General features: G+C 42.3%; 1 protein-coding gene across 1 annotated transcript; it reads left to right on the top strand.

The window, feature by feature from the left end:
• The first annotated feature begins 604 nt into the window (after window positions 1-604).
• Window positions 605-19,833, top strand: LOC125284201 (zinc transporter 10-like). The gene is made up of 4 exons (XM_048228033.1): window positions 605-1,108; window positions 1,795-1,837; window positions 4,104-4,343; window positions 19,145-19,833. Exons 1-4 carry the CDS (start codon window positions 605-607, stop codon window positions 19,582-19,584), a joined length of 1,227 nt encoding a protein of 408 aa, XP_048083990.1. The 3' UTR covers window positions 19,585-19,833.
• The last annotated feature ends 2,257 nt before the right edge of the window (window positions 19,834-22,090 follow it).

The following is a 22,090-nucleotide window of genomic DNA, read 5'->3' as shown; positions in this document are numbered from 1 at the left end:
TGTAAACCATTCTTGGGTTAAAAGGACATGCCCATTTTCTGGGTCACTGTAACCCAACATCCCTGTCAGAATAACCCAATATCTGGGTTGATTAAGCTACCCACAAGTTGGGTTAAATTACCAACCCATCTTGCTGGGTCATTCTAACCCAACATGTTTGCTGTCCCATAGTGACTCAGCACCTGGGTTAGAAACCACCCAATTTGGGTCGTTTCCAACCCAGTAGTTTTTAGAGTGTAGTGATGCCCCTGGGACAGTGTCCCCATTTTAAGTTTACAAAGATTAAACATTACAAGTTTTACGCTTTTCAACTGAAAATGTCCCCGGATTTTGTCTCAGAAATCTGGTCATCTTAATCTAGTGAATATTTGGAAACTAGGGAAATGTGTAACCAGGTCTGACTGCGGTGGTGTCGGGTTGAGAGTGATGATTACAGGCAAATCATTTCGTAGGTCTACCTAGTCATGAAGAGGCAAGGTTTCCAAGAATCGTGAATGGTTTAATTTTGCTGACAGACAGAAAGAAAGAAGGTGACACGAATATATCAAAAGCAGCGCACCAAAGCAACAGGTGAATTGCAGGAGGAAAATTGAGTAGCCTAACCATGGGGCGCTACAGCGGAAAAACATGTCGCTTAATTTTCATGCTTGTCATCAGTGTCATATTCTTCGTGGCTGAGATCGTCGCTGGGTTCATGGGGAACTCTATAGCACTTGTATCAGACTCCTTCAACATGCTATCGGACGTTCTGTCTTTATGCGTGGGCTTGACGGCCTCATGGGTGTCGCGTCGTGCCGGATCAGGGCGCTCCACATACGGTTGGGTCCGGGCTGAGGTGGTTGGTGCTCTGGCCAACGCCGTCTTCTTGGCCGCCCTGTGCTTTTTTGTTTCGGTGGAGGCGATTAAACGACTTGCCCGGCCAGAGGCCATTGACGATCCTAAACTGGTTCTCGTGGTCGGCGCCCTAGGGCTCTCTGTTAACACTGTTGGGCTGTTAATTTTCCAGGACTGCCGTAGTTGTTGGTGCTTGGGCTCCCGGATGAAGAGAGCCCATGAATCAACCAAATCAGACGGGGGATGTGAGATGAACGGCGAGGCAGGTGCGGTCGCCTTTATATTTAAATCATCTCAGGCTCTAACTTTTTTGTAGGCCTACAACTTTTTAAAATACTTTAAAAGCGATCACATTTGAGGGAAACAAGATAACGGTTTTGACGAATCTTCAGTCAGAGATGCGCAAGCAGCTCAGCGTTAGAAAAGCCCGGACACATTTAAAGGTTTTTATAATCTAAAATTGTGTCAGTTTGGAGAACAATATGATTGCCTTCCCATGTCCGGAAATTTTGTATACATGTCAAAGTAGCCTCTCCCATTCACCCTTGATTTGTTGTAGAAAGTCTTACTTACCTCATCTGCTATTCCCTGGGGATGCCCTGGCACCAAGCCAAGGCTTCTGTTGTGGCCATTTCCCCCTCACAAACACCATGAGGGAGTCAGCACTGTCTACCATGTCTCTCAGGAGTGGGGCAGAACAAAGCCTTCTTCTTCTTCTTCTTGTGGGGTTTATTGGCGGTTGGCATCAGAACAAAGCCTACGGCTGCAGTATGCACTTCTGTGTGCTCAGAGGAAGTCAGTAATAAAGGGCTTCATTCATGGTCTGGACAAGAAAAACGTCCCATGAATAGGTCACATTGCCCTTGTATTGGAAACTCTTCTGCACTCTCTCTCATCTACATTAACAGCTTGTTGTATGTTTAATGTGTTGGCACAGGTACCACAGTTCTAACTGAAGAGAGTGAGCCACCACAGAAAGAGGGGCAGCCCTTCAATATCAGAGGTATGTGTGCAGACAAATACAACACTTGAAAACACGCACTCACACCTGTCTATTATTAACAGGGATGGACTGCTAAAGAGCAATTTGTAATGGCACATACAGAGAAAAATCGTTAGTCATCCCGCTCTCAGAGATGTGGCTTTATAGTCAGTGTGACACGTCCATGTGAGAGCTACATAAGAAAAACATGATGCCTTTAGATGAACATCTGTTTGTTTGGTTCACTGAAACCATTGCATTTCTGGATGAAGAGAGGTCATTGAGGACACTACTGTTGGCTGTCTTCAGGCCTGAGACCTTTGAACTGTTTATGGGACATTCCACGAAATCGGTGCCTTTTCAACTTTAAAAATGTGAAAAATATAATTGTTTCAAACTGATTTTTTTTCAATGCCCATTTAATTAACACATCTTAACATGACAAGAAATTTTGTTGGGCCATCTCAAGCTATGCATTTATTTTTTACAATTCACTTATTACATAGAATATTGTAGGATAGTAACAGGAATGATGATTTCATGCTAAATTGCTCCTTTCTAGCTAACAGGTCAAGGTTAGGGAGGCACATGGTATGTAATCTGAAAGGTTATTACTTCTAGATATTGGTAATATCAGTATTGATAAATAATTGTTTATATATACACTTTAAAAAATGGTAACAGGACTGATGTTGTATGCTCGCCCCTCTCTCACAACCCTGATAAAACATGAAAAATAGGACATTTAAGAAGAGAGAAAGTTACCCTTTCTTACACTGTGGAATCTGCTTCTTCTAAATTATGTCACTTCTAGTTTGTACCAATATTTTATAAGGGGTTTTAGTGAAAGTAACAGGACTGAGATGAAATTAAGGGACAATGATAAATGACTTATATTTTCTAAGAAAACATATCTATTTATGTCAAAATCATTGCTTAACAATGAGATTACACTTAAGACAATATAAAACTGTGAAAATTGTATCATTTTACCAACATTTTACAACTGAGAAGTGCTGTTGAAAAAGAAAAAACATAGCGTGGGACAAGCCAAAATCAACCAAAATCCTTACCCATAGCATATATTCATGTGATTTTAATCATTTTAACTTGTATTTTATTGGGTTTACTTGGTCTTATATTTATGCATATGATCTATAGTAACATTAAGTTTTTTAAATTACACATGTATTTGTTGTTAAAGCAACTTTAGAACTGATTATATGTTGTGGGACGCAAAAGGCACCGATTCGGTGGAATGAGCCTTATGTAACTCAAAAGACTGTGTGGTGTATCACCTTAACAGTGACTTGGCATTTCATCCATGCTATCAAATATTTACCATAATGCTTAACCCCTGACTACACTCTGCAATGTGCACCCAGCCTTAATGAGAGACCTGTACAGTTTCAGATTATGGCTGGCTAGTAATCCATCTTTACACTTGAGAATCTTATCACTTGAAAATTGTATTGACCACCAGGAAATGGTTTGCCCTGTGCCATCTATAGCCTGCTCAGCATTTATAACACCTATAAGCAGTGGCGCCGCTGGGGGGGGGTTAGGACAATTCTAAGGGCCCAGCACTGACAGGGGAGACCCAGAGAGCCCCCTAATAATACTATAGCAGAATTATTTTCTGTTTTTCTGTCATAGGGCCCAAATTTTCTAGCAGCGCACCTGCCTATAAGAATTCATACATGTAAGCTTTTGCCCCAATGCATGTTAGAAATAACTCGTCTTGATGTTATATCAATGTTACAATTAATATATAAAAGTTGTAGTAAATTAGACATCCTGGGGTGCGTTTCCCAAAAAAAAAGTTGCTAACCAGTTAGCAACTTAGTTGGTTGGCTATGGGAAATTGCACTGCAACCAACAAAGTTGCTAACTTGGTTAGCAACTATGGTTTTGGGAAACGCGCCCCTGTAGTATCAAAGATCCTTGATTACTAGCTCTGCTTTAACCCTCTCTGGTAGTATGTTTTCTACAGACACAGAAATAAAGGACTTCTGGCATTCTACTTTAAATATTTTAAAATGAAACATTACAGTCAGAAGATTGGAGATACACACACATGGACCTACATATTAAAAAGCATGTAAATTGATTAGACAATTTACAATCAAATCAATCAACTCATCTTTTTTCAGTAAATGCTGTGTTAACATTCAGATCTCACACTATCCAGAAGGCTAGATCTATTTGTTTTGCACACCAGCGAAGCCATGCTGACTTTAGAACCGTAGAACCTTAGAACCTTTAGAACCTCTGTGCTGCAATGCAGGTGTGCTACTTCACATTCTAAATGATGCGCTGAGCTCCATGGTGGTGGTGGTGACCTCGGCCCTGTTCTACGTATGGCCCCTGGACCCTGGGGCCAAGTGTAACTGGCAGTGCTACGTGGACCCCAGCCTCACTCTCATCATGGTGGTCATCATCATGTCCTCTGCTGCCCCGCTGCTTAAGGAGACAACCACCATGCTGCTGCAGATGTGCCCGGCTGACCTGCCTCTGGCTGCGCTCGGTGAGTCCTCACAGGTGTCTTCACCAACTGTAGAGGGAAGTCAAAGGGGTTGAAGAGTTAGTGAGCAAGTCCATATTTCTAAAGGTCAACAAGCATTTACCCATTATTCAAAGAGGTGCAAGAGAGATGATAATAATTGGACAGATACTGTAGTATCTAAAGTTGACTTTATCATCTTTGACACAGACTCAAACAAAAAAGAAGTCCAGGTTTAACTTGAGAAGTGGGATAGCTCCAAATGAATGTATAATATTGGTAATGTCACCTTCCTAAAGGGTGTCTTCCACTGTATAGCATTTGTCATGCTATTCTGCTGCTGTTCAGATCATACTCTTTCACTTCGGCACACAGTATTGCCTGCGTACATTGCAGACTGCACATGTTAAGAGCAGATGCCTGAAGAAGAGATAGATTTTGGGCTATGTATCCAGTGGCAGATATGTGTGGACTGGCGAATGACCCATCACTAGAGACATAGCCAAATTTCTTGTTTTTGTCCATGAGAGAGTATGGAGATGGTGATCACAGATCAGCCAACGATTACATTGTTACAGTGCAGTTATTTTACAACAGAACAAAGCAGTTTGGCACAGGAACTGCTACAAATCCACCTGTAACAGTGAGCATCTGCAGCATGCTAAGATTCGCTACTAGAAATCATGTGAAGCAGGCAGGACTCAGTGTCTTCAGAAAAGACGTAGATCATCTTCTGAACCTGCAGCAACACCTGCAACTGCATCAAGTCCATCTAGAGGGACTTTGTACACTTGTTCAGCAGCAGCTGCTGCCAGCATAGATAAGTACTTGGTTGCCTGCATTGAAAGAGGACACCTCATGAAGACGCTCTTTTGTCTGCTTCTTTTTTTTCCTTTTATGGAACGTGTTTAGAGAGAAATGTAATTTAAAAACTGCTGTTATTTTCCCTCTGCAAGTATTTAGTTTGAATGGTATCTTCAGTTGTAAGGCGCTGACCCTAATAACTTCATGCAATAAAAAATAATTATAAAAAAAAGCAGACAAAAGAGCGTCTTCATGAGGTGTCCTCTTTCAATGCAGGCAACCAACCAAGAGATACATGTATAAGTAATATTTATGAAGTCAATGACTTTTAACAGGTAGCCAGTGTGATAGTATATTTTTTTACTACCATATTTCTCTTAAGACTCAATCAGGACGATGAAAGATCAGGATCCAGGCATTTATTCTTTTCATTGAGGGGCCAGTGGCCCTCAAGGGAGAGATGGCATGTTTGTGTCACCCCATCATGGGTTTCCATCAGTATTCTCAGTATTCTCTGACTTCTCTGACTATACAGAAACAGTCTAACATATTTAAAGTTACACACAAAGAGAAGGAGTGACCTAGTATGAATATGCAAGGTAAAAGGTGTGGTGTGTGGGGGATGTGGCCTTTTGGGTGACATCAAGTCTGGCCAGCTTCTATTGTCTTTTAATTAAAACTACCCCCTTTCCTGGGAAGTCCTTCAGAGGCCTGGACACATGCTGTTCTACAAACATTAACATTTCACACCTGGTGATAGACAAAAGGCGACAGGCTTTCATTGAATTCTAATCATTCAAGGATAAACAATGGATACACTGCATACAGACCAAAGACACAGGGCGGCGCTTGGCTCTATTAATAGGCGGTGTTCCCTGTGTTCCTCTTCTTTTTCTTCAATATTTCCTTCTCCAGTTAAAGTATACCAACAAAATAAAAATTCTCTAGTCTGAAGGTTAGGGTCGACTACCTGGAACCTTCGGATCCTTGCTGTTTTTGGGGGTTATTCTGCCCACAGCAGGTCCACTATTCTAAATTAATCCAATCTTTCTCGTGATGTTCTGACCAAGGTCCTTTTGTGGGATGGTACACAAGACTTTCAAATGCTGCTCTCCCAAGGACACTGTGCTGCTGGGGTCTTCAGGAGTGGTGTTGGATATCAGATCAAAGGGCTGTCCCCCTTTCGATAAGCTGTGTCTTCCACCATCATACTTCTGTCCCATCCATCACACTTCTGTCCCAACCATGAGAAGCCAGCGGGGGAAGTGTGACATGCGTCGTTAGGATGTCTCTGGGTCTGCGACTTCAGAGTCTGTAAACAGATCTTGAAAATACATGTAGCTTGGAGCAAGAGGTTTTAGCTGTCATTCCAGTACTAATAAGCAAATGATCATTCAGTGGAGTTCAACATTTTTCAAAGATGACGTCAGCTGCAGTCAGGTCTGTCTTGACCTCTCCGTTATACCTCCAAAAACGCAAACAATACAGTACATGAACTTATTATCTTCAGCTTTAAGTGGCTAGAGTAACATTATAAAAACAGGACCGTGATTGTAGATCACCAAAGAAATTAAATCTGTGTTATAAAAAGTTCCCCTTGGTACAAAGATATTACTATTGGAATTAAGTTTCCACATTCACACATGCTGGCCAGCACATACACTCACACATTCATTCATTCAGGGCCCATGTTGACAATAGCAGTGACAAGACAAGACAAACTCATCATGTTGCAACACATAACACTGAACATAGAAAACTCCATCTTTGCAGATGGGGCAAATATTACTTGGATCCTGATCATCCATCATAAGTCTCCATAATTTAAAAAGTTGCATTATCAATCCAATTTCAAACTAGTTGTACTTTTATCAATTTGAAGAACACAGTATCATATACCAACTCCAATGTCTTTACTTTAAACGGTGGAAAACGTCATTCGACTCCCAACTATTAATATTACGCTTTCAGTTCAACATCTTTATAGGCTACTTCAAACTGTGATCTTAGTTACGCAATCTAAAGATGGTTTCATACATCTGTTATGACCAGCAACACTCTTATGCAATTTCATTTTCAGGTGAGAGATTCTTAGCCCTTTCAGACCCCACGTCCATTGGAATGGACATGACATATTTTTGGGTCTAAACCAGTGGTCCCCAAACTACGGCCCGCCAACTCATTTTGGGTGGCCCCCCAAAACATGTCCGTGGTATATAGCATCTGGCCCGCACGAGTACGACATCGTCAAACTATAACCTCCGTAATTTCCCCATTCATTCTCTATGGCGAGTCTTAACAGTACACATGTAATACTCCTTTTGCCCACTGGTGGTTGTTTTGGCGCTGTTTCGCGTTTGCCATCGAAAACGGAATGAAATGTAGGCCTACCTGCAAACAATGTAAGAGGCCTATGCTGACTGCATCAGTGCTCAAAGTATTCTAAACGTTTATCAATTATTTGTTAATAACTAACTAACTTCTATTCAAGTCATATTTCTGGGACTTTCTGGGATAATTATTTTTATTTTTTATTCACACGTACAAATGTTCATACAGAGTTCAAAGTTCTCATCAGGTGAGTGAAAGTTAGAGTGGTGGTCCTTTCAGATGTGTTTGCCAGCACTTCATAAAACTGTCATAGTTTGATAATTTAAAATTATTTGTAGGATATTGCTTGTTCACAACTTGAGCTTTGTATGCAAAGAAACAGAGTCTTTTTATTAGTATTATTTCATTTGAGCTACATTTTACACTGATATGGCATGGTCGCAACATAAACACAGCTAGCAATGGTATTAAATTGCAGTAGCCTATGATTAAATGTAATGGAATATTCAACTAAGGTAGACTGCTGTTGTTCACAGCACTAAGCTATTTATGGTTGATATACTCCGAGTCTCTGGGCCTCTCTTAGAGCCAGGCATAGTGAGCTGGCCCTCGGAAGAAAAAGTTTGGGGACCACTGGTCCAAACCAATGAAAATCTGTGATTTCACCATTTTAATTATGCTTTGTAACTGATTGGATCCTGATGACCCAATCAGAATGCAGTTAGGGCCTGTAACTTGATCTGAGAGCACTTCAGACATCAGACAAGACAAGCATGGCTCTGAAGCTAGATAGGAACAGGACTTAGCACCTTTTTACCCTCATAAATATAAATTTATGTTTATGATAGCCTAAACAATTTGCACTCAGTATAATTCTAACCATTGCAGGTGATGATATTTGAAGTTAGTTTGAATATATTTCATAACAGTGTATGTATGTATGGACATCAGGTGTTGGGAGATGTTAGCCAACACATTTAACCGCACTTCTACAACCTCTAGGGACTACTGGAACATCTTTTTCAGCATTCACGCCTCTCTCCGAGAGTGAAGTATCTAGACTCCTGACATGCAGCCGTCCTACCACATGCTCGCTGGACCCTATACCTACGAGCCTACTTCAGTCCATCAGCCCGACCATCGCTCCAGCTATCACACATGTGATCAATGCCTCGCTAACCTCCGGCACATTTCCAGCAGTGTTCAAAATGGCCCGGATAACACCGTTACTTAAGAAAGCTTCTCTCAACCCTGCTCAAGTCGAGAACTACCGCCCTGTCTCACTCCTGCCTTTCCTATCCAAAGGCATTGAACGAGCAGTCTCCAAACAGGTCTCTGACTTCCTTTCACAGAACAACCTTCTGGATCCAAATCAGTCTGGGTTCAAAAGCAGCCACTCTACTGAAACGGCTCTGCTGTCTGTAACAGAAGCCTTAAAAGAAGCCAAGGCGACCGCTCGGTCATCAGTACTCATTCTGCTTGACTTATCGGCTGCCTTTGACACGGTTAATCACCGCATCCTTCTCTCTATACTTCGCTAACATGGGAATCTCGGTTCTGCTCTCTCCTGGTTTGAATCCTACCTCACAGGGCCTTCGTTTAACGTATCATGGCTTGGTCAGCTATCTGCACCTCACCATCTCACCACAGGGGTCCCCAGGGCTCAGTGCTGGGCCCCTTCTCTTTGCTATCTACACCACCTCCTTGGGACAGATTATCCGTCAAGCATGGCTTCTCATACCACTGCTATGCAGACGACACACAGCTCTATCTGTCCTTTCCACCTGATGACCCCTTGGTTTCAGCACGGATCTCGGATTGCCTCTCAGACATAGCTACATGGATGAAGGCACACCACCTCCAGCTGAACCTCTCAAAGACTGAACTGCTGGTCCTCCCAGCTAAACCTACCATACACCATGACATCAACATCAAATTTGACTCCCTGTCTGTTTCACCCGACCAGGACTGCAAGAAATCTAGGAGTTGTTCTCGACAACCAACTAAACTTCTCAGATCATGTTGCCTCAGTCGCCCGGTCATGCCGTTTCGACTCTACAACATACAGAAAATCAGGACTTACTTGACTCAAGATGCTACCCAACTTCTGGTTCAGGCAATAGTCATCTCCGCACTTCGACTACTGCAATGCCCTCCTGACAGGTCTCCCAGCCTGCGCAGTGAAACCACTTCAGATGATCCAGAACGCGGTAGCGCCTGGTCTACAACCAACCCAAAGGGCACATGTTACCCGCTGCTCATCCAGCTACACTGGCTACCTATGGCGGCCCGCATCAAATTCAAGTCTCTAACGCTTGCCTACAAAGTAGTCTCGGCTCTGCTCCCACCTACTTGAATGCCCTCATACAGACTTACACTACCTCCAGACCGCTGCGCTCCTCTGACGAACGGCGTAGCTCTACCACCCGGCACGCTCAAGCCAATCAAACTTTTTCTCATCTGTTGTTCCTCGTTGGTGGAACACACTGCGGTTCCTACAAGGGCAGGGACATCCTTTTCCACTTTCAAAAACTCCTGAAGACCCAGCTCTTTAGAGAACATCTACTCTCATAGCAACACTTACAACAAGTCTTATTGATCCTAGCACTCACCAGCCGTTTTAAACTGACAAGTAACTGTTAAAACAGCACTCACCGGCCTTGCACTTATTCTTACTGTACTCTAATGTTTTTTTTTAAACTGTCCTAAAATTGTGAGAATTGTTCTAAAACTTACTGTTTACCATGTTGTTAGTCGCTTTGGTTAAAAAAGCGTCAGCCAAATGTAATGTAATGTAATGTAATGTAATGTAATGTAATGTTGCCTCAGTCGCCCGCTCGTGCCTTTTCGCACTCTACAACATACGGAAAATCAGGACTCACTTGACTCAAGATGCTACCCAACTCCTGGTTTAGGCAATAGTCATCTCACGACTTGACTACTGCAACGCCCTCCTGACAGGTCTCCCAGCCTGCAAAGTGAAACCCCTTCAGATGATCCAGAATGCAGCGGCGCGCCTGGTCTACAACCAACCCAAAAGGGCACGTTACCCCGTTGCTCATCCAGCTACTCTGGCTACCTATGGCGGCCCGCATCAAATTCAAGGCTCTAACGCTTGCCTACAAAGTAGTCTCCGGTTCTGCTCCCACCTACTTGAATGCCCTCATACACATACGCTACCTCCAGACCGTTGCGTTCCTTAAGACGAACGACGTCTAGCTCTACCACCTGTACGCTCAGGCCAATCCAAACTTTTCTCATCTGTTGTTCCTCATTGGTGGAACACACTGCCAGTTCCTCTCTATTTTCAAAAAACTCCTGAAGACCCAGCTCTTTAGAGAACATCTCCTCTCATAACACCACTTACAACAAGTATAGCTGATCCTATAGCACTTACCACCCGTCTTGAACTGACACTCAACTGTTCAAAAACAGCACTCACTAATGCACTTATTCTTACTGTACTCTACCGTTTTTAAATTGTCCTGAAATTGTTGAGAGAATTGCTTTAAAACTTAAACTGTTTACCATGTTGTTAGTCGCTTTGGTTAAAAATGTGTCAGCCAAATGTAATGTAATGTAATGTAATAAGGCAACACAGCAGAATGCTGCGGTGAAAATAAAAACTGTAAGAGCTTACACTTCTATAAAATGAAAATCCTCATTGACTCAAGGTATCATATTACCACTGAACAGTTTTGTTTTGAATCCATCAACCAATCTTAGGAAGCACAAGGACACAAGGAGTCAGAGGGAGGTGTCTGATGGCGGCACCATCACCACTCAACCAATTGCTTTGTCCAACATCTCATTTTGCAAACTACATGGCAGCGCCATGTCATGAAAGCAAGAATGTCTGTTTACTACCATCCATCATCACAAAGCAAGTATATAGTAGGCTACACCTCTACCTCACACAAACAGCATCTAGCTAAAATCACATATTAGCCATACAGGATAGCCAAGTAGGGTAAAAACACCTCAGGCAACGCAAATACATGTTACACAGATTTAGTCTGCATTGGGATCTGCATTCCACGTTGTTAGGCCTATTTTGGGGGGGCTGAAGACACCCTAAGATGATCAACCCCCCTTATTACAACATTTATTTACATTATTACAAAAAATAATTCACACCAATAATTCTCTATTTTCTCTAATTGCTCAGAGTGCTTATCTCTCACGAGAAAATTAACGATATGGCCCTTGCAATGACCAGAGCTTAACAGTAAAATTACACTGAAAATAGCCCAGGCCTCAAAGGACTAATATGTGATATTTTATAGTGGGTACTATTAATTGAAATACCAAATGTAACTTCACAACAGTTCATGACATGGGGGGTGATGACAGCCCCCCCAAGTTGCTTTGTTTTGGTGTGCCACCCCAAGATTTGCAATGGCCTCATCTGGCCACCTCTGTTAATATTTTCCGAGGGAGCCACTGGCAAGATCTACAATATCAGTTCCTGCAGACTGTTGTTATAATTAGCAATATCATCAGCAATATTGCGAGAGTGAAAACTAATGGCATGGTGTCCCTGTTAATACCAATTCATTGAAGCCCTTTCAACCCGACGTCCCTGAATTCTGCAATCACAAAATCACGGCAGGGGGGTTCCTTTCATGAACCATCGACAATTTGGCAGGCAGAGACCTCATAGCCTACCTTTGAATGTTTGTTAATTTATGTACATTTCAAAAATGTAATTCTACCACCAACTAAATTCACCTAAATTCAAATCTACCACTGAAATAACAGAATAATAACTCAACCACAATCCAAATGTAGTTGAGTGTAGTACACTAGCACTCAGAAAGCAGCATTGTTTGCTGCTAACTACATTATATGTAATTAGACTTTCATTACAGCATCTCAACTAATAAGAATTTAATTGGAGGGTTGTTCAGTTTGCTCCTTCAGCACAACATTAGCAGTGTAGTACAGCAATTATCTACTTGTATATGCACTATGGTTTTGTGTTTGCCTAACTCTGCTCTACTCTCCAAAGTGTAAGAAGTTTAATGTATTAAGATTGACCATCTTAATAATGTAGCCTACACAACACACGAACTGTCCACAACTAGGTAAAACATAAATCCTCTTTAAAGTATTTTATGAGATGTTATCAATTAATCATTTAGTCCCATAGCTTGGGAGCACAAGAATAATCTAACAGTGACCTGGAGATACAATTACAATCCTACATCTAAGAAAGCAATTGGCAGGTCCTCAGTGCTGCAGTACCCAAAACACATTTTGAATTGTATGACCTAAACTAAAGGAACACAAGCAGAGTCAATCAGGCAAACAAAAGTTCTTGCTCTTTAGCAGAGTTGGATAATTCAGGATAAATTAATTGTCGTTAATATATTTGGAAAATAAAAAATGTCATTAATGCTTGCTTTTTGACTTGAAGACTTTAAACCTCCCTAACTGTGATGTATCTCTTGCAGTTTTACAAAGCCTTCATCCAACAATACTGTACTCAATGACTTCACTGGAGTCCTAAGACCAAAGATCAGACATAGGCTAATCTACTGGTAGAAGAGTAAACATAAGCCACTCCTAATGAACAGCACTTACACACACACACACACACACACACACACACACACACACACACACACACACACACACACACACACACACACACACACACTCCTCTTATCCAGTTTTATTATTTTTCAACAAAAGTAAAAAGAGGAAAATAGGAACAAATAAGGAATAAAACCAAAAGAGAAACCATAAAGATAGGCTACAGAATTCTTTTATCCATTTTTTTTACAACGTTAACTTAAAAGGAAAAACAAAAAAAGGAAAGAAAAGCCATTCTATTCTCTACGGGTGATTGTTAATCTGAAAAAACACAGAGAGGTAAATAAGATAATAGGATATTCATTTCTCATCCTGTTGTTTCCCCATTCGCATTCGGTTTGTCCATTTCCACAATGGGGGTTTACAGGATATATCAATTCCCGTCTTCCATTGCACCTCAACTCATCCAAAACAAAAAGGAGAAACAGCTTAAAGTAAAAGAGGTGCAGGAAGATCCAGCACACTTTCGATGAACTCGCCGAGCCCTGCGACCGCCCACCTGTCCCTACTCATGTCTCCGTTGAAACTGCACACACCCGTCGAACCCGTGGCCCTTGCTCGGGCGTGACTGCCCTTCTGTGTCCCCTTGCGCTGGCCGAGGGGAGAGCAGCAGGGGGTAGCAAAGAGGGAGAGAGTCAAAGAAATCAATAGAGGCAGAGAGTTTTCAGCACACACAGAGAAAGAGAAAGAGGGGGGGGGCCTGAGACACTGTCTGGAAAAACAGAAGGCAGGAGAGAGAGAGTGTGTGTGCGCATGAGAGTGTAAGTATATGTGTGTGTGTGTGTATGTGTGTGTGTGTGTGTGTGTGTGTGTGCGCATGAGAGTGTAAGTGTGTCTGTATGTGTATGTGGGTGTGTAAAGGGGAGTGACAACGTAGACAACAGAGAAAGGGTAGGCATGAGAGTTCCAGACAAAGCATCAGAGAAAAACAACCGAGTGGCAAGCAGCAACGTGGAGAGGGCAAGACAACGGAAATGGCAACCCAAATATACAGTAAGAAATACAAATCCCAGAGGTTATAGGGCAGCTCTTAAGAGGAAGGCTGTCACGTGGAGGGCAGAGACTCCGCTCAAGCCAATCTTCAAACTTTTCTCATCTGTTGTTCCTCGTTGGTGGAACACACTGCCAGCTCCTACAAGGGCAGAGACATCCTTCTCCATTTTCAGAAAACTCCTGAAGACCCAGCTCTTTAGAGAACATCTCCTCTCATAGCAACACTTACAACAAGTCTTACTGATCCTAGCACTCACCAGCCGTCTCAAACTGACAAGTAACTGTTAAAAACAGCACTCACTGATGCACTTATTCTTACTGTACTCTAATGTTTTTAAATTGTCCTAAAATTGTTGAGAACTGCTCTAAAACTTAAACTGTTTACCATGTTGTTAGTCGCTTTGGCTAAAAAGCATCAGCCAAATGTAATGTAATGTAATTAGTGTCACCAGGCAAGGTTCTGACATATCCTCAAGACCCAAGCTATAATTTTAAATGCATTTTTTATTTATTTCAGCTATTTTGGATGAATGTGCACTCATTTTACGTCGTCATTTTTTGTCTCTATTGTCTTGCACTCATTGTCGTCATTTTTACTAAATCATGCTCTCATTTTATTATATTGTGCACTGAATTCAATCAAATGTGTGCACGGTTTACTAAATAGTGTGTTCATTTTGCTAAATGGTGGGCTCATTTATTCAAATTGTGCTATTTTTTGTACAATGAGTGCACATTTTAGTACAATGAGTCCACTATTTACTAAAAAGAGTGGACGATTTAGTAGACGAGCACGCTACGTAGTAAAACGAGTGCACAATTTAGGGTGCGTTCGTAAATTCAGTCTGACACTCTGAAAATAGAATAGCTCTCTAAAGTTCAAAAAACTAGTTTATTCCATTTTACATAACATTTCACTATATTGTGTGCACGTTTTACTAAATTGTGCGCTCAATTTACAGCAATTAAAATGAGAGTACAATTTAGTAAAATGAGTGAACTGTTTAGTATAACGTGCGTAAGTTTTACTAAATTGTGCGCACGTTTACTAAATTTAGTCAAACGAGTGCACTATTTAGTATAACAAGTGCACAATTTAGTAATATGTGCACACAATTTAGTAAAATAAGCGCACATTTTCTGGATATATACCAAAAAATATCTTGCAATGACCACTCTAGTGTTCCGTACTAACTATGTTACAATATCTTTGTAAAAATATCTTTAATTGTTTGACATACAATCATACTGTTGAAAATAACTGTTTTGTGAACTTTATTCATCATAGCCAGTGATTTAGGCGAAATTTATGGTGTTAATTATAGTGAAATATACAATTTTAATTATAAAAAAAGGGTTGAAAAAGGTAAAAAAAAATCATTTTTCTCCATGTTCAATGACCTCTAAAGACAGTCCAACCACTCTCCAAAAATTACATTTCAAACCCACAGAAACCACATAGGCCCCCTGATTACCAGTCCAACACTCGCCTCCATCATCACAGGCTATCGTACCCCCACCATCACTGGATATTGCACCCCTCCCCCACATGACGATCACGAACAATGAGGTGACAACGACCTCAGTCAACAGCCATCAGACACACAGATCCCAGATGCACCCCCCCCTCCCCTCTCCTTACACCCCCCATCATCACAACAGATCAAGTGAGAGCCCAACTAAAAAAACTGCGCATCAATAAAGCAGCAGGGCCTGACAGACTGTGTCCAAGGCTACTCAAGGCCTGTGCTGCTGAATTGGGTGAGGCACTGAAGCACATCTTCAATTTGAGCCTACGCCTTGGACAAGTTCCAACACTGTGGAAGACATCATGTCGCACCCCTGTCCTTAAGAAGCCACACCCTAGTGAGCTTAATGACTACAGACCTGTCGCTCTTACATCACGTGATGAAAACAATGGAGCGCCTGGTCTTAGCTATGCTCAGACCCCAGGTACGCCATGCACTAGACCCGTTACAGTTTGCATACCAGGAGAAAGTGGGCGTGGACGATGCCATCACTTATCTTCTACACAGGACACATTCTCACCTAGACAAGGGGAAAAGTGCTGTGAGAATCATGTTCTTTGATTTCTCAAGTGCTTTTAACACCATCCAACCCCTCAGACTGGGAGACAAGCTCTTGCAGATGGGTGTGGACGCTCAACTGGTAACCTGGATTACAGATTACCTGACCAAGCGACCACAGTTCGTCAGACTGAAGAACTGTCTCTCTGACACTGTGATCAGCAGCACCGGAGCGCCACAGGGAACTGTGCTCTCTCCAGTCCTGTTCACCCTGTACACATCTGACTTCTGCTACAACACCGAGTCATGCCACATGCAGAAGTTTTCTGACGATACTGCAATTGTGGGGTGTATCAGGAAGGAGGAGGAGTACAGGAGCCTGGTGGAGGACTTTGTGCAATGGTGCAAACTCAATCATCTTCAACTCAACACTTCAAAGACAAATGAGATGGTGGTGGATTTCCACAGGTCTAAGCCCACTCTGCTACCAGTCTCCATTGATGGGGTCAATGTGGAGGTGGTAAGCACCTACAAGTATCTGGGTCTCCACCTGGACAATAAACTGGACTGGTCAACCAACACTGATGCACTCTACAAGAAAGGGCAGAGCAGGCTATACTTCCTGAGGAGGCTGCGGTCCTTCAATGTGTGCAGCAAGCTCCTCAGGATGTTCTACCAGTCTATTGTTGCCAGCATCCTCTTCTATGCAGTGGTATGCTGGGGAGGAAGCACAAAGAAGGATGCGGGGCGAATTGACGGGCTGGTAAGGAAAGCTGGCTCTGTAGTGGGAGCTGAACTGGAGTGCATCACTACAATATCTGACAAAAGGACCCTGAACAAACTGATCAACATCTTGGACAATGAGTATCACCCACTCCACAGTACTATTGTTAAGCAGAAGAGCCTGATCAGCTGGAGACTTCGCTCACTGCCTTGCACAACAGACAGACTGAGGAAGTCATTTGTCCCCAGGGCTATTGAACTGTTCAATGCTTCACTTAAGGGAAGAGGAGAGATAGACTTATCTGCATAGTCTGTCTGCCTCTTCACCCCCTCCATGTTTGGATACTGTCTGTCCACTAGCCACTTTTTACCACGGTCTTTCTGCCTCACTGTTTGCGTGCTATATTAGCACATTAGCACATATGCATAACCCCTCCCTCCATGCCACAGCCGAACTATGGCCACACTTATACCTTTTCTTAAAATAGTTATATATTATATTACATTACATTACATTACATTACATTACATTTGGCTGACGCTTTTTAACCAAAGCGACTAACAACATGGTAAACAGTACGTTTTTAGAACAATTCTCACAATTTTAGGACAGTTTAAAAAAAACAAAAAAACATTAGAGTACAGTAAGAATAAGTGCGTCGGTGAGTGCTGTTTTTAACAGTTACTTGTCAGTTTAAAACGGCTGGTGAGTGCTAGGATCAGTAAGACTTGTTGTAAGTGTTGCTATGAGAGTAGGTGTTCTCTAAAGAGCTGGGTCTTCAGGAGTTTTTGAAAGTGGAAAGGATGTCCCTGCCCTTGTAGGAACTGGCAGTGTGTTCCACCAACGAGGAACAACAGATGAGAAAAAGTTTGGATTGGCTTGAGCGTACCCGGTGGTAGAGCTAGGCGTCGTTCGTCAGAGGAGCGCGAGGTCTGGAGGTAGTGTAAAGTCTGTATGAGGGCATTCAAGTAGGTGGGAGCAGAACCGGAGACTACTTTGTAGGCAAGCGTTAGAGACTTGAATTTGATGCGGGCCGCCATAGGTAGCCAGTGTAGCTGGATGAGCAGGGGTAACATGTGCCCTTTGGGTTGGTTGTAGACCAGCGCCCGCCTGCGTTCTGGATCATCTGAAGTGGTTTCACTGCGCAGGCTGGGAGACCTGTCAGGAGGGCATTGCAGTAGTCGAGTCGTGAGATGACAATTGCCTGAACCAGAAGTTGGGTAGCATCTTGAGTCAAGTAAGTCCTGATTTTCCATTATGTTGTAGAGTGCAAAAGCGGCATGCCCGGCGACTGAGGCAACATGATCCGAGAAGTTTAGTTGGTTGTCAAGAACAACTCCTAGATTTCTTGCAGTCCTGGTCGGTGAAACAGACAGGGAGTCAAATTTGATGTTGATGTCGTGGTGTATGGTAGGTTTAGCTGGGATGACCAGCAGTTCAGTCTTTGAGAGGTTCAGCTGGAGGTGGTGTGCCTTCATCCATGTAGCTATGTCTGAAAGGCAATCCGAGATCCGTGCTGAAACCAGGGGGTCGTCAGGTGGAAAGGACAGATAGAGCTGTGTGTCGTCTGCATAGCAGTGGTATGAGAAGCCGTCTTGAACGGATAATCTGTCCCAAGGAGGTGGTGTAGATAGCAAAGAGGAGGGGGCCCAGCACTGATCCCTGGGGGACCCCTGTGGTTAGATGGTGAGGTGCGGATAGCTGACCAAGCCATGATACGTTAAACGAGCTATATATATATATAGATATATATATCTATATATATATAGATATATAGACTTATTCTTGCACTGTTGCACTATTGGACTTACTCATTTGCACTATCACCATTGCACTATCACCGTGACACTCACTCACACAAAGCACCTTACCTTACCGTACTATACACAGAGAATCACAGGCTCAGTCCCTGCCTCAGTCATGGCAAGCGCCTCTTGATTGATTAATCAGCACTATGTGGATACTGTTTTTACAATTGATTTAGATTAAGTGTTAGTTAGTATAATTTGTATTTTAGTATATTTATATTCTTTATCTTCTACTGTCCTTATTGCTTAGTTGTGTTTTTATATTATATACTTTTAATTACTTTTTCTGCTGTTAGTGAATGCGTGTGTGTTGTCTGTATGCTACTGAGACCTTGAATTTCCCCTGGGGATCAATAAAGTATCTATCTATCTATCTATCTATCTATCTATCTGTCTATCTATCTATGTTATCTATCTGTTAAGCCTAGCCTACACTTATCTTACACAGTTATGTGGCTTAGAATGGTAGCTTACATATGAGATGGTAATTCACTCCATTTTTGCTCTCTCTGCTCTCATCTCTGTCTCTCCCTTTCTCAGTGGATGAAGTGTGCCTACTTCCTGGAGTGCTGGGGGTTCATGATGTCCACGTGTGGGAATTATGCAAGGGCCGGCTTGTGGCCACCCTCCACGTGCACTGTTCTCCTGAACTCCAGGGCGGCGGCGCCGCCTTTACCTCCCTCTCCCGTCAGATGCGCCAAATCTTCCACCGGGCTGGGGTGCACAGCCTCACCCTCCAGCCCGAGTTTGGTGAGCCCCAGCCGGGGAAGGGCGTCTGCGCAGCCACTTGTCTGGAACCCTCCTGCCAGAAGCTGTCCTGCTGCCCGCACGCCACCCGACAACAGACTGCCGTGAGCCAGAACAATGGGCACCCTCTGCTGCCCCTCACAGAGGTGTCCGTGGACAGGCCTGACAGCACCAGCACCTTGCTGAGGGAACGGGCAGGAGCGAGCAAGACCGTCCAAAGCACAGAGTTTTAGAGCTACTCCATCGCTGAGGGTAGAAGATGCTGCTCCAGAGTTGACACACGCTTCATTCCTACTGTAGTGAGACTGAGGAGTACTGAACAACTGGCTCTTTCTTTTGAAAGATGTCCATGGACTGAGGATCAAAAGGACCATATGCCTGTAGGACAATCTGTACATTTGAATAGTTCAAATGGCCAATGTGTATGTTTGGACCAAATATGTACTGTACAAATGTGCCTTCCCTTTCTCAACTGTCTGCCAGACAAGCCATTCAGGGTTTAGCGCGCACGCACACGCGCACGCGCACACACACACACCCGTAATTATGCCAGTGATCAATTTAATTTATGATGCACTTTTGCACCTGTTAATTACGCTCATTTCCTATCACAGGCTCTGATAAATTGATACATTTAATCAGTCAGCGCCCGTAATCTTTGCACTGTAACTTTGAGAGGGTAGTGAGTTCATGGGTAAAGGTGAGGGTGAGACTAGGATAAATGCTACTTCCCATTGATTGATAGACTGATGATTTTTGAGCAACAAAAATTATACTAAATATGATGCATTGTTTAGATATGTACTGTATTAGGTAGATGTCACAGCAAATGTGACTTGTTTTTGTCTAATAATAAGTCATTCAGTGAAATGAGTATTCTCATAAGCCTTCCTGCCTTATGTGTATTGAAATGCATTAGTCAGTTCCATGACTAAAGTTATATCCAAACATAACTGTCTCCGTCCATAATGCAAGTCTTGATGTCAGGTCTGAGAGATAGTAGGGGGGGCCTATGTGTCTAATTTGGGGGCTTGTGGAATTCGCATGTTAATTTTTGGAGAGTATAATATCTTTGTTCTAGGGGTTCTTAAGAGTGTCTCCATTCTAAGAGTGTGACCATTTTTTAAGGTTTTGAAGGACCTAAATCAAAGGTCAAATTCAGAAAAGGTCAAATTTGGTGTTTTGTCCATAAACCTCACATTGTTGTTATTATAGCATAGGGTTTGGTGCCAAAAAGCAAAGATATTCTACAAGGTAGTGTGCAAAAGTGGACCACATAAACAATACAACATTATAAAACATTTTTAGGCTGATGATTGATCTCTTTAACAAGAAATTGTGCCTAAAATTCTCAAAATTGTCCACTTAAAAAAATAATACTTCAATATCAATACTATCAATTCATGCCTATTAGTGTGCTTGAGTGTAGGCCTAGCCTGCTCTGCCAGTTCTTGTCTACACCCATTCAGAGCACAAAGTGAGATCCCTGTTAAATCAAGTTTAATAGACTTTTACATAGCTACTACCAGTTGAAGTCTGTCAGGCCTTCCGTAGCCTATGTAAGTGTGAAGAAAAGAAAGGGTAAAATTATCAGATAGACAGACAGGTGAGTGTGTGTCTGTGTCTGTAAGAGAGAGAAAGAGAAAGAGAGACACTAGCAGTGACCTTGAATTTCCCCTGGGGATCAATAAAGTATCTATCTATCTCTGTGACAGTTGGCTGTTGATAGCTGGCAGTTATAGAATTTAGAATATCGAATAACCTGAAGCACATAGTGCTCTGTTCTTCATGGTTGGTGATATTAGTGACCTTCTAGCCTTCTACATTTGAACAAGCACATTTTCATACACATTTTCACATGTCTTCAGAAAAGACGTGGTAGACCATCTTCTGAACCTGCAGCAACACCTGCAACTGCATCAAGTCCATCTAGAGGCACTTTGTACACTTGTTCAGCAGCAGCTGCTGCCAGCATAGATAAGTGCTTCTTCTGTCAGAAGCAGACAAAAGAGCGTCTTCATGAGGTGTCCTCTTTCAATGCAGGCAACCAACCAAGAGATATAAGTAATATTTTTAAGTCAATGACTTTTAACAGGTAGCCAGTGTAAAGATGCTATGGATGGGGGAAATATGTTCATATTTTTTTTTTGTGTGTGAGCAGCTGCATTTTGTATAAGCTTTTTAGACAGGTATTATTACAGCCAGCGTAATAGCATTGCAATAGTCTATCCTTGAGGTGACAAAAGCATGGATTAATTTCTCGGCATCTGGTAAGGATAAGGACTTCCTTATCTTTGAAATGTTCCTTAAATGGTAAAGTGAAGTTTTGGTGATCTGTTTTATGTGATTATTTAGTGCTAGGTCCTGGTCAATTATAACTCCTAGGTTTTTAACACTTGTGGATGAGGTCAGTGGAAGATCACTATACAGTATGTAGCCTGTGATGTGGATAGGATATCCCTCATCTTTTTAGAACCTAAAACCATGACTTCTGTTTTATCTGAGTTCAAAAGCAGGAAATTATTCGTCATCCATGTCTTTATATCTCTTATACATGTGTCAAGTTTGGCTAATGGAGTTAATTCATCAGGCTTTATGGAGATAGTATAGTTGTGTATTATCTGCTAAACAACAGGGGCCCCAGTACTGAGCCTTGAGGCGCTCCATATTTTACCATAATCTGGGTAGATGGTTTATTATGGACCTGTACAAATTGTTGACAGTTAGGAAGGTATGATC

Source organism: Alosa alosa, chromosome 19 (genome assembly GCF_017589495.1).
Source record: "Alosa alosa isolate M-15738 ecotype Scorff River chromosome 19, AALO_Geno_1.1, whole genome shotgun sequence".
NCBI classification, from domain to species: domain Eukaryota; kingdom Metazoa; phylum Chordata; class Actinopteri; order Clupeiformes; family Clupeidae; genus Alosa; species Alosa alosa.
The sequence above is the reverse complement of the archived record's forward strand: the minus strand, read 5'-3'. Positions and strand labels throughout refer to the sequence as shown.

Bases quoted from the DNA above. Each gene is read 5' to 3' on its own strand.
- LOC125284201 (XM_048228033.1), top strand. From the start codon at position 605: ATGGGGCGCTACAGCGGAAAAACATGTCGCTTAATTTTCATGCTTGTC. The intron at 1,838-4,103 runs GTATGTGTGCAG...GCTGCAATGCAG, and splicing joins GCAGCCCTTCAATATCAGAG to GTGTGCTACTTCACATTCTA. The intron at 4,344-19,144 runs GTGAGTCCTCAC...TCCCTTTCTCAG, and splicing joins CCTGCCTCTGGCTGCGCTCG to TGGATGAAGTGTGCCTACTT.